We start from the raw sequence: 13,790 nt of genomic DNA on the forward strand, positions 1-13,790 counted from the left end.
TCTACTATCCCCCTTCCCCTCCCCTCCCATCTTCTCTCTCTACCCCATCTACTGTAATTCATTTCTCTCCTTGGTTTTTTTTCCCATTCCCCTCAAAACCTCTTATATGTAATTTTATATAACAATGAGGGTCTCCTTCCATTTCCATTCTATTTCCCTTTTCTCTCCCTTTCCCTCCCACCTCATGTCTCTGTTTAATGTTAATCTTTTCCTCTTGCTCTTCCTCCCTGCGGAATGTTTCTTATGTAAACATGGAAATTTTTTCTTTTAGATTTAAGTAGTATATTCAAGCTTTATGTATTAAAATTGCTACTTCAAGAACTAAATATTGTAACAATTGTTTGTCTTATCTATTATGACTCATTTTACTACCTTATGTGAATTACATGCTTTTATCTTGTTTAACAATGAATTGTTAGTGACTGGGGCTGCAGTTGTAGTTCAGTGGTATAGCACTGCCTAGCATGTGTGCAGCATTGGGTTCAATCCTTAGCACCACATAAAAAAATAAACAAAATAAAAGTTTTAAGAAAAATTGTTAGTGATTGATAGTATTTTTTATTTTTCATGGAATGTTTGGTTTAATCAGTGAGAATTAAATGCTTGCTATGTATAGCAGCAAACTGTGGAAGAGATATTGAAATCTTTGAGAAGCTTAGAATCTTATATAGAATGAAAGTAAGATTTCAAGGACTGCCAGGAAGGTAATATATTAACCGCATATAAAGGTCTGACTTAAATTAATCATTAGGTTAATACTGTAGTTGTTAAAAAATTAAATCAAAAATTATAATTACAATTAAATCATTTTAAACATGATACTTAGTAATTCAGTTATAAAATAAGTATAGCAACTTTATAAAATATAAAATAATAAATGTGAATAACAATATTTATTAAATTGCTAATAAGGGTTCTAATAGTAGTGTAATAATTAGGATCATCACACAGCAGTGGCAGTGGTGATTTTTAGTGGAGGGTGTTCATTTCAGTAGATATGGAATTTGCAGGAATTGTTAATTTGGAAGCGTCTAGAAAGGCTTCATAGAGGAGGAGGGGTTTTTGCTTATTTGGTTGCATTGGGGAAAAGCACTCAGAGCAGCGCCTGGCATGTAGTGAGCACTCATTGAATGCTGGCTGTTACTGTTGCTCTTGCCATCACCAGCTGGGCCTAGATGAATGGGAAGGATTATAATAAACAGACTTGAATGAGGAGGATATTCTTGGCTGGGTAATGACATGATTTGCTATGAATATGTGGCATTTATTCTGAAATCATGAGCCTAGCCTAGGCCCTCTGCTGTTACATGCGTGGCTCCTTTGAGTCCTGTAGATGGTAACAAAACTATTCTTTCAATATGATAGAGAATGCTGGATTTATGCCTGATCTTTATTAGTTAGTCTAATTTTGGTTACTATAACATATTTGTTTACTTATAAAGATTTTGCTAATCTTCACTAAGGTTTTAGATTCTTATTTTTTTTCCCCAATAGGAACATCGGAATTTGCCTTTTATGTGTGAGCTGAGATATCTATTTGCACTTCTTGTTGGTACCAAAAGGAAATACGTTGATCCATCAAGAGCAGTTGAAATTCTTAAGGATGCCTTCAAGTCAAATGACTCACAGCAGGTAGATTTCTTGTACTGTTTTATTTAAGCTGATCTGTCCCTCAGCAGTTTTTACTAGAATATGTAATAACTTAGAATTGGTTGTTCAGCTTTATTACAAATAACCTGGAGTCATTTAAAACATGGTTTATTTGGAAGATTTACTTTTAAATTAACCAAAGGAAAGTGATCTTGAAAGTGTCAAGAAAAGTGAAGTTGTGATTTATTTTATAATTGAAGATGATAAGGGAAAACAGTGGATAAAATGAAGAATGTTCACCTGTGATTAAAATAATCTCAACAAATTTGTGACAACCCAGTGTCACTATAGTATACATGCTTTTGATGTTGCTGTTTTTGCTGTTAGGAGATTAATTCTTCTTTACTCAGAAAATGTTTTTGAAAGAACTTGACTTCTTATTGTTTTTCATGGTTTAAATAGTGTTATCATAGTAGCTATTTATCCATTTGTTAAAAATACTATGGAGGATTTTTCATGTAGAAATATAAAATATCTGGAAAAAAACAATATTTTCTCACATTGAGAAGTCAGAGCAATTAAGGAAAACAAAAAGAAATGAAAAGGTGGTAGGGGTAACAAGCATTGAAAAAGATAGTAGTGCTGAAGCAAAAGGCAGATGATTAAATAATATCGAGAAGAGGCTTAAAAAGCCACTTTTTTTTTTTTTTTTTTGTAGTGTACTTTTTATAGTCCTTGGATCTATGTCTGTGTCAATGTGTGGAAAGGGAATTTGGAGACAGGCTCTGAGAAATTCTGTTACTGTGTTTGTAGTCTGCCTGCCGGCTTGGCCTGTTGACACCCTCTACATCTTTTTAAAATAACACCTTGTATGGCAATTATAAGCAGACAAAAAGGGTCTCACATCCAGTTTTCTTCTGTTGATTTTTTCTTTTTTGAAACCATTTCTAACGGTGACCTGTTTGGTTCAGCATCATTTCATCTGTGTTATGTACTGTGTTATGTACTCTCATGTTACATGCACATAACACAGAAGCCAAAAGAAATGGCTGGATCTGATCCCAAACTTCCATTTTAAGGACACTTCTTCTGAATATTTTTTACTTATGTATTCATTCATTCCTTTATTTCAGTTGCATTCTTTTCTTTTTTAGTATGTATACTTTCTTCTCCAGTGACTTTTAATATATAGTTACATTTTGACACATTACAGATTAATTCTATTAAATTCTTTTTTATCCGGAATTAACTTTTTCCCTTGTTTTCCTTGTTTATTTGTTTACTTCCTTCTTTGCTGATGCTTTCCACAGATATGTATAGTATTTGAGTGTCTTTTCATATTTAAAGATGACACAGCATACACACTTTTTGAACCATACATAGTTGGGGCTTTCCAGTTTGAGTTAAGAGTCCAAATGGAAACAGTTAGCTCTGCTGTTACATGCTCCTGAATGCTGCAGTATGAATGTTTTTGCTTTGAGTTGACTGATTAGTTTTCTCCCTGTTGATTCTTTTATCTCTTTTAAAGTAGAGGCATATCAGTTCAAGTTGATAGAGGTTTGATTCTCTTCTGTTCCCTTAAACTCTTGACTGTGAAGTATATATAATGACTAAGTGGAATACATCTATAGTGACATGTACATCATCCTTATTTTGAATAAGTGAATATATACTTGAATTTCACATTTTTCCTAAATGTTTAAATTACATATTTTGAAATATTTAAGGGTCTTTATGGGAGACCTTTTGGGTATGCAGTAGTACTGTCAATTTTAATCATTCTTTTGTTTTAGTTTACAAGTACTAATAATGAAATAATAAAGATCTAGTTTTATTTTCTTTTGGTGAAAGTTAGATTGATTGCTAAAAAGGGGATTCACTTCTACCAAAAGACTTGAGAAAAATAGGAAACTGTTTCATTCCTTGTTAATATAATTGTCAAGATAAGTAAAGTTATAGAAAATTATGGACATTGTTTTAAGGGTTAGATTAGTTTCCTAGGACTGCTCTAATAAATCATCAGAAATCGGTGGCTTTAAAAAAAAAAAAAGAAAGAAAGAAAGAAAAAGGAAAATTGTTATTTCATTATAGAGGCCAGAGATCCCAAATAAAGGTTCTGGCAGAGCCATGTACCCTGCAGCAGTTCTAGGGGGAAATCCTTCCTTGCCTCTACCAATTCCGGGTGACTCCTGGTGTCCCTTGGGTTGTGGCAGGATAGCTTCAGTTTCTGTCTGTCTTTGAATGTCCTTTTACCTGGAGGGTCTGTGTCATGTCTTCTATTTCTCACAGGAATATCCATTCTAAAAATCCAATGATTTAGAATCTACTCTTACTACCATTATCTCATCTTGAGATTCTTAATTATACCTACAAAGACCCATATTCCTTATTCTGAGGTTTTAAACAATTATATAATTCTCTGGCCACTGTATATGATGTGAATGTATGTAACTGGATTTTTGTGGTAGTGTAGCTAGCCTTCTCTGTGTTTCTGGAGCAATTTACTTAAACAGTTAACTTCTAGATGTTAGTGCCAATATTTTTCAGGTCAATATATTGACCTAGACTCTCTTCGAAAAGACTAGCTGGAAAAATATATGATAGTTCATTTTATAGTTGAGGCTGTTTAGATAAGTAAAGGCAGGTGCCCTGTGCTGATTCATCTGTTTTTGTGCAGTCTTAGTAGGGTTGTTTTATTTTCTTCCCTTATGTTCTTTGTGAACTTGTTCCTCTGTCTTCCAGCTAATGTTGTTCAAAGAGTTATGGTAGTAGATTAGTACATCTGCCACCACATATTCTTACTTTTCGATGTTAGGAGAGCAAGGATCAAAGAAAGAGGTGTCAAAATTGACATATGTACTGGATCTGAATGGAGTATCAGTTTGAAGTTCATAGGATCATGAACTCTTGTTAGTGGTTAGTTGGACTTAATTTCTTGAAGTAAACACGTCTTCTAGTACAGGTGGCTGTGGCTTTAAAAAGTTGTATGTATTAGTTGAATTAAAAAACTGAATTCTTAAGAAGCACAAGTTCTTATTTCTAAGATGCTTTATAAAATGAAGAACCTTTGGTAATATGAGTTTCATTTTACAAAGACTCACTTCGAAGTTCCATTGGGCATGCTTTTATGTGTGTGTGTATATGTGTGTATACATCCATACACACATATGTATTTTTTTCTCCTAAATTGAAACCTAGTAACAATGATTGTGTTTTTTCCCTCAAGTTATGATTTCATACCCTTAAATGTTAAATTACCAGTGTTCATTGGAATTGGTGATACTTTTGTGAGGAATTGGTATTATACATTTCAGTGACTGGCTATAGGTTTTATGTTGCAAAAGTTATTATTTTTATTAGTAGGCTAAAATATCAACAAGACTTTTTTCTTTCCACAGCAAGATGTGAGCGAGTTTACACACAAATTATTAGATTGGTTAGAAGATGCCTTCCAAATGAAAGCTGAAGAGGAGACGTAAGTTACCATAAAGTTTAGTGATGGGAATTTAGGAGGTGAATGAATAGGACTTGACTTTTTCTCATTTGTATTCCATGTCAACAAAGAAACAGGAAACCAAGATAAACTTGTCGAAGTCCCAATATTATCTGTATTATTGATAAACTGGAATTTATTGCAAATTTTGAGTTGCTTTCATTTTCCAATATAAGATCAGAATTTTGTCAGGAAGAGCTACAAAGTGGTTCTTGAGAGAGCCAGTCTTACATACTCAGTTCTTTTTCTTAGATTCAAAGATCATTTGTCATAAGGAGTAGTGGTAAAGTAATGGGTTAATGGTGGAGAAATTAAAAAGACTTTACTCTGATAAAGTTTTTTCAAATGGCAACCTGTGTACAGGAGTATAAACTTTCTCCTCAGTATCCTCTACTACTTATTCTTTATCCATTAGGTTTAACTATTAAAACCTTGGTTATTTAAAGTATTTTACTGGCCTCCTTGAAAGAGAAGTCAGTACTTTTAGGGCAAACCTGTCCCTACCCTCATTAGGCCATTCTCCAAATCTCAACCGTTTGTTCCTTAATTTTTTTTTTCTTGGAACACCAGTGGACTATTTAGATTGTCATCACAGGCTCTGACACGAACTTTATCAGATTTAGTTATACGTAGAATATGTAGAACACAGAGAGAAATCCCATGCTTAAACTTCTCTTCTGTTTCTTTTTTCCTGTTTTCAAATTATGGATACTCTTACAGCCCAGTAAAGTTCATGGTAACATGATATGCAATGAGATTAAGGTTCAAGATATTCTCGTCATGCAGTATTAATAACGAAGAGATGTTTCTGAACTTTAATGTAGATGCTCCCCCACTTTGCTGCCAAAATCCATGGAAATACTAAGCTTCCATATCACATCCCTTTTTTAATGTAAAATTTGAGAAGTTATACTTAGAAATCAGAGTATTTTGCCCTATAATTGCAAGTCACATAAAGAAGATAACTCATTTCTCAGCTTCTTATTTTGTATCATCTTAGCCATAAGCATGTCATTCTATGCCTGAACAGAGTTTTGATTTTAATCTGAAGCCTGTAATCATTTATACATATGTAGTCCTTCTGTGCTTCACATGTTGAATTGCACATACCTTAAATTTACATTTCAGACATGTGCCTTAATTTTAGATTTTAGGGCATTGTTAGAATGCATATGATTAACCCTAGTCTCTTACCTTGTTACCAAAGATTGTAGCAGAAACTTAGCTCAGACAATTGTGTTAATTTCACTTCCATCAGGATGCTAGTCATTGAAGGCCAGTTGACAGCAGACAGCTCTCTTAACTTAAACTAAATTGTAAGAAGTTACTCAAGAGAATAATCTGGTTCCAAGTATATAATATCTGAGGTGACAAAATTCCACTCATTGCACATTGTCTATCACGTAATATGGCATTTGAGTTCTACTTTCCTTCTAGACTATTTAGAAGTTTATGATGTGGCAATTTGGACCAGTAAGTGTCCTTCATTTTTGTCCATGAAACTCTTAAGTTGCATTTTCCTTGGGAGCTCCAGTTTGTCCTTTGTCATTGCTGCAATGAATGAACACTTTGTCTGATAACTCATTTTTGTGCCATGATGGCTACCAGTACTGCTGTGCAATTGTTTGGGCCTGTGAACCCTCCCTCTGAGGTTGATCTGTCTTCTCTTTTATTTTAGTTTCATCTGGAAAATCTCCCCGTAAGATTCCTGAACTGAATTTGCTTTTGCTGTTTCTGAAACCTAACTCCCAGCATCCCATGAAGATCATTATCTCTTTGATATATGTTTTCCTTACATTCTGAATGTACTAAGCTTGGAGTATATTTCTTTCTGTTACACCTTTTTCTGGGTGTATGTGTATGTGTTACAGTTTGTAAGTGTATATATGTATAGCTACATTTATATATCTTATATATGTGTGTGTATGAATATGTGTATGGTTTGTGTGTGCGCGCGTGTGCATGCACACTTGTTTTTCTCCTTTCTTTTAGGCAGACTTGGCTTAAATTTTTGACAGCTGTATCATGCAGAACAATCCCTTCTTGGTGGATATGAAGATCTTCTTGTTCTTTGACTTTGATTCTTGCTTATACTTTGGCTTTTTCCTTGCTTATACCTATTCTTTTGTTAGGTACTTCATAATTAAGGTTAGTGAAATCTGAGTTCGGATATCCAAATTATCTAGTATTCAGACACACTCTGTCTGTCTTCACCTCTCTTGGTTGGTGAATTCCACCAGGGTTACTGTACTGTTAGACCAAGAAGACAACCTTGTATAGAATTACTCTGTGGTTATTTACTCTGGCTTAAAGCTCACGTTTCTTATACTTTTCCTTAGAGATCTAATGTTAAAAATCCTTGCACATGTTCCACTAAGAGTATGAATAGTACCTGTGTTCCCATCTATGATAACTGAATCTCCTTGAGGTACTCTCAGTACTTCTTTGAATGTTTTACCCTGGAACTCATAGTTTTTTACTCTCAGATCTTACCACATTTTCTGTTAGTATTTTATAAAGTGTCCTTTCTCCAGTACATGACTTCCCAGTTGCTTTTTGTGTCTATTGCTTCCAATTTACTGTTTCTGAACTCTTATTCCATCTGAAGGGGTAAGTGTATTTTGATTGTTCAGATCTTGCTTCCTTATCTGTTTACTTTTTGTGATGTATTTTTGGGTCCTCGTCACCCTTTTTCCCCATATTTTTAAGTTTGTGCGTATTGGGATTATGTTGTACATAATGGTGGGATTTGATGTTACGTATTCCTACATTCACACAATATCAGAGTGTAATTTGACAAATATCATTTTTTATTATTTCCCCTCCCCTCCCCTCCCTTTCCTTTCCATTCCCTTCCCTTCCCTTCCTTTTCCTCCCTTTCCTCTGTTCTCCCAATGTCCCTTTGATTGTCATGAGATGCCTAGCCATCTTTCTTTTTCTGTCTCCTCTCTAGCTTTCACAAATGAGAGAAAACATGAACGTTGACTTTCTTAGTTTGGCTTATTTTGTATAACATAATGTATAACACAAAACCATCCATTTTCTTGCAAATTACATAATTTCATTTTTCTTTATGGCTGAGTAAAATTTCATTGTGTGTATATATTGCATTTTCTTAATCCATTTATCTATTGCCAGACTCTTAGGCTGGTTCCATAGTTGGGCTATTGTGAATTCTGCTGCTATAAACATGGATATGCATATATCACTATAGTATGGTGACTTTAATTTTTTAGGATAAAGATGAGGGAGTGGTATTGCTAGGTCTATTGGTTCTATTCCTAGTCTTTTGAGGAACGTCCATACTGACTTCCATAGTGATTGTACTAATTTATAATCCCAACAGCAGTGTAAAAGTTTTCCTTTTTCTCCACATCTTCTCCAGCATTTATTATTGTTATTTTTATTTTTATAATATTGCAGATTGAACTTAGGGGCACTTTACCACTGAGCTGCATCCTCAGCCTCTTCCTGCCTTTTTAAAAACATTTTGAGACAGGTGTCCTTAAGTTGCTTAGGGCTTCACTAAATTGCTGAGGCTGGCCTTGAACTTTCAGTCCTCCTGCCTCACCCTCTGAACTGCTGGGATTATTGGCATATGCCACCATGCAGGGTTTGCTGTTTGCATTCTTGATGGTTGCCATTCTGATTATAGGGAGATTCATTGGCCATTTATGTTTCTTTAGAGAAGTGTGTGTTTAGTTCATTGCCCTTTTTACTAATTGGGTTTTTTTTAAATGCTGTTTTTTGAATTCTTTATATATTCTAGATGTGAATTGTCTGTCAGAAGAATAGCTAGCAAAGATTTTCTTCCATTACATAGGTTCTCTTTTCACATTCCTAATTGTTTTCTTTGCAATGTAGAAACTTTTTAACTTGATACCATTGCATTGATTAACTCTTGGCATTATTTCCTGATCTTCAGGGGTCCTATTGAGAAAATTGTTGTCTGCATCTTTATGGTGAAGTGTTGACCCTATCTGTATTCTCTTCTAGGAATTTTATGGTTTCTAGTATAATTCCTAGGTCTTTGATCAATTTCAAGTTGATTTTTGTTCAGGGTAAGAGATAAGGGTCTATTTTCATTTTTTTACATATGGATAACCAGTTCTCCTAACACTATTTATAGTAACTGCAACAGCATGAATGCTTGGGCAGGAGTTATATAAACCAAATTGTTCTAAAAATACAGTTCATGAGCTGGGATTGTGGCTCAGCAGTAGAATGCTTGCCTAGCACCTGGGAGGCCCTGGGTTCGATCCTCAGTACCACATAAAGATTAATAAATAAAATTAAAAAAGCATTGTGTCCAACTACAACTAAAAGTAATAAATAAATTTTTAAAAAATACAGTTCATTAAAAGAAAGTAAGGTGTGATAGGGAGGTAAAAGAAAGTTTAGAATGTCCAAAATGTGAATAGAGAGAATGCAGAAGAGGTGTAGCAAGTGATGAGTATAGAAGGAAGAGAAAAAAATAGAAAAAGAACAAAGAGAGAAAGAGGGAAGAAGAGAATCTTACTGTTTGTGGGACAAAATAGAAAAGAGGAGTGAACAAAAGAAAACCAAAATAAACAAAAACACTAATTCTTAAAAGACAAGACAAGGAATAATAACTATCCTAAAAAATGCTAAAAATGAAGAAAAAGAAACAAATATGTATACTTTTATGTTCATGGCTACATATAAATGATTAAAATATACAGGTGGTACGTTTACATTTACCTGAAAGGGAAGAGCCCACCAAGTATTTTGAATAGCACTAAAGATCAACCAGTGCTAATTCAATTATTGTAAGGATTAAGTGAAGGATTTACTACCATTATTCTAAATATTAAATGATGACCCATATAATGCATTTACCCAGAGGCACACAGTATCCCCCCGCCCTTTTCAAAAACAGTGCTTCACAAGTCAGTTGTATTCATTTAAATACATAATTAATGAATAATTTTGTATATGCGACTACAACACACATTTTATACAGTAAGGCCAAGACCAACTTTGTCTTTCAGGGCCATATAGTACAAACCTAAAAAGTTAATTTAAAAATTGTTAATTTTTTTTTGTTTCAAGCAAAAATAAAAATAAAAACAAACCTCACATGTTAAAAAATTTGGGAAATTAACAAAAGACTAATTTGCTAGCAACATGAAACTTGAGAAAAGGATGAGGTAGCTTTGAGTTCCTCTGACTGATATGGTGTTTTTGTCCTTCCTTGGTAAGAGCCATTGTTTTTAGATTATATGCACTGTTTTATGTATATGTAGAAAGAACTTTCTAAAATTTGGTAGAAATCTGTACTGATTAAAAGACTTCCCAAGAAGTCTACGTAACCTTATATTTTAGTCATAAATTGCAAGACTGAAATGTGTGACAACAGAATGAGGAAGCTCTTCATGAACACAGGCTATCAGGTTATCTTCTAAATTTGTTTCATGCAGTAGCTCTTATTATCCCCTATAACAGTATCATGAGGTTCTTAGTTGAGAGAAGAAATGGAAGAATAAATTTAAGTACTTTGCCTAAGGTCATATGATAAATAACAGAGCCATGTGTGGTGATAGCCTCATAAATGAAATGTTATCATCTTGTCATGTATTTTAATGTTTTCTCTATTATTTGTAGATACAAAAATTATAAGTACTTTTGTATTTTTTAATATGCTTTAGGGATGAAGAGAAGCCAAAGAACCCTATGGTAGAATTGTTCTATGGAAGATTCCTAGCCGTGGGAGTCCTTGAAGGTACAGTTACATGTTTGCTTTTTATTAAATAAAAGAGATGTTGTTATCCATTAGTTTGATTGTCTTGATAGTGACTCTTTATTTGTGGAATGATTTTTACTTTTAATTTTACTTACTGTCTGAAAGTCTCTTTTATATAGCTCCTACCAATCATTTTTACACAGAGCACAGAATTGAAAGAAAAGGTACATATATTTCAATATTCCAAAATTGAAAACACTTCTGATCCTAAGCATTTTAGGTAAGGTATATGTAGCATGTAATGGAGTTGAATGCCAGGCTTGGTATGATGCTCAGTTTTTAAGTTTTCCTTTTTAAATTTTTTTTAATATTGAAAGCTGAATTTAGCAACTTAGCATAGAGTGTTGCAGGATTCTCATTTTCTGAGTGATTATGAAATTATTTAGATTCTAATTTTCAAGAAAGGATTCAGGGCTGGGGATGTGGCTCAAGCGGTAGCGTGCTCGCCTGGCATGCGTGCGGCCTAAGTTTGATCCTCAGCACCACATACAAAGATGTTGTGTCCACCGAAAACTAAAAAATAAATATTAAAAATTTTCTCTCTCTCTCTCTCTCTCTCTTTAAAAAAACAAGAAAGGATTGAATTCTGTTTTTTGAAAAATATGTTAAGAATGTTAATATTCATTCTATGCTAGATAACCTATTCCTTAAAATTTGGGAGTAGCTGGTTTTCTTAAAAAAGGTAAAGGAATCAGACTCATTTAGATATATCTTTAAGTCCCAAACCATAAGGGAAAAACTACTCTTCAAAAATGGTTTTTCTCATATCACCCAGGCCATCAACTTTTGAAAGTTAGTTTTTCTGGATCACCCAAAGTATAAAATTTGGACAATTGTTTTTCCTTCACATTCTTAAGTAGTAGATTCCCATGAAATTATGTTTAAAGTTGATAATTAGGCATAAAAGGAAGTTACTAAGTCAGCTTTTAGTCAGGCATTTAAAGGGCTAGATTGAGAACATTGTTAGAACATTAGAACACTTTTGTCTACTTCAAATGCTAATGTTTATTATATAAATTTATATAAAGTGAAATATTTTACACTATTACAGTTACACTATTCTGATTTTATATGAAGTAGAACACTATCTGCAGCGGTGAATAGGTTCAATCAGATTGAGACTGGGCACTGTATCTAATATGCTATGTGAGTACTTCTACTTGTGTTACATTAGGTCTTACAACTGATTGTTATTAAGCCCAATGTGGTTGCACATGCCTATAATCCCAGCAACTTAGGAGGCTGATGCAGGAGGATCCCAAGTTTGAGGCCAGCCTTAACAGTGAGACCCTGTCACAAAATAGAAATAAAAAGTTCTGGGAATAAGTAAATAATTCAGTGGAAGACTGCAATTCTCAGCACAGTAAAAAACAAAACAAAACAAAACAAAAAGTCATTGTTTTTAGAATGCTTAGTTTGTCAATCAGTATTGAAATTTTTGTACTTGGTATCAGTAAGTTGCTTAAAAGATAGTTTACTTATAGAGCATTTTTCTTATCATTTTTACACTATTACATCATTTTTACATTGTTATTTCCCTAAAGCTTTATTTTGGACCATTGCTTCTCCTTCCGGGTGATTTTGGGTTTGTTTGCTAAAACACTTCCACTGCAAACCTTCCTCAGTGTTTTGAGAACTTCTAGTTCATTGACCTTTGCATTCCATTCCTCTTGGCCCTGGTCCGTACTTACTTCACTTCCTTCCTTGTCTATCTATACACGTGGAAAAATAAGAATTCATACCCCATTTGAATCAAGTGTATGATATGTCAAGATCATTGTAATGTTTTGAGCACCTAAAAAAAAAAAAAAAGATCACTCTTGTAGGCACCTAAAACGGTCTTACCTCCACTCCTTTGTGGTCCCTGATTATTCTCTGACCCTCATTAAACTATTTATATTTTCTCTTCAGGTACTGAGTACTTAATGTTGCTGTGTAAAAGTCAACTGCTAGTCAGTTAAAACAGAGCATGGATTTGTAGTGATTGTGCAGAAGTGAAACCTTAGACAAGGTGCCTTGGAGAGCGAACTGAGCTTCAGTGGTCTCATATCTGCAACCCCACCTGGCAATGTTATTGGCTTTGTGTAATCACTGATCTCTGTCCTGTTTTCTGCAGTAACTATTTTCATCTTTTCCACTTACCTCCTTTCCACTCACCTTTCTCTTCATTTTCTTAGAAATGTATCACCTCAGATTTCAAGGATTTACTGTAAAACTGATGAAACGTAATTAAAATGGGTTCTACTCAAGGCTCTGAGTTTATATCTGTTTGTTATTTTGTATCGTATTTCTTAACCACTGCCCCAGATACAAGAGCTTCAGGATTCATCACCACCTCTACCATACTCTTTTTATCTGTCTCACCAAATAATAAAGGAAATATTGTTTTATATAAAGAACATTGTTATATGTGTTTAGAATTCCATCTCTATGCTTTCTCTTAGACTTTACTCTGTAATCTCACTTTTTCTTAGTATCTTTCACTTCTTCGTCTTCTCTGTCTTTATTATCAGTATTTATATACATTCTGATATCTCATATCTTACCATTAAAAACAAAAGAAGAAGAGTTCCTTCTCATACTTTTTTCCCCAGAATCACCTTTCATTCCTATTTGGAGTTAAGCTACTTAAGAATGATGTTTGCTTCCCTGTTTACTTCTCATTTACTCAGTCCTTTCTGCTTTAGCTCTTGAGCTCACAGCTTCTCTAAAAGGGATCTATGGTTATTGATGTTCTACATAAGGTACTTCTTAAGCCATGCTTATAGTTTGTCTGTGTATCTAAAGTCCTTGGGACTCAGCTTAGTTCCTATTTTCTTGCTATGTCATTCTTAAGCAGTTGCATCCACTGCCTTGATTTATAGTCAGTAAACACCTCTCCAGCTATTCATATCTTCAGACAAGACTGTTAATTATATAAGATTCATATATTCAGCTCTCCTT

General features: G+C 33.9%; 1 protein-coding gene across 7 annotated transcripts in view; it reads left to right on the forward strand.

Moving 5' to 3' along the window:
- The window catches only part of Usp25 (ubiquitin specific peptidase 25), a 134,273-nt gene that overhangs the window by 64,439 nt on the left and 56,044 nt on the right, over window positions 1–13,790 (forward strand). For 4 of the 7 annotated variants that reach the window (XM_078044478.1, XM_078044474.1, XM_078044476.1 and 1 more), the window contains 4 exons: window positions 1,495–1,632; window positions 4,989–5,065; window positions 6,762–6,782; window positions 10,753–10,826. In XM_078044478.1, coding sequence (XP_077900604.1) covers window positions 1,495–1,632; window positions 4,989–5,065; window positions 6,762–6,782; window positions 10,753–10,826 — 310 coding nt within the window. The remainder of the gene's footprint in view (window positions 1–1,494; window positions 1,633–4,988; window positions 5,066–6,761; window positions 6,783–10,752; window positions 10,827–13,790) is intronic. The other 3 variants (XM_078044480.1, XM_078044475.1, XM_078044477.1) reach the window with 1 other exon arrangement.

The sequence above is a fragment of the Ictidomys tridecemlineatus genome, chromosome 3 (assembly GCF_052094955.1).
Source record: "Ictidomys tridecemlineatus isolate mIctTri1 chromosome 3, mIctTri1.hap1, whole genome shotgun sequence".
NCBI classification, from domain to species: domain Eukaryota; kingdom Metazoa; phylum Chordata; class Mammalia; order Rodentia; family Sciuridae; genus Ictidomys; species Ictidomys tridecemlineatus.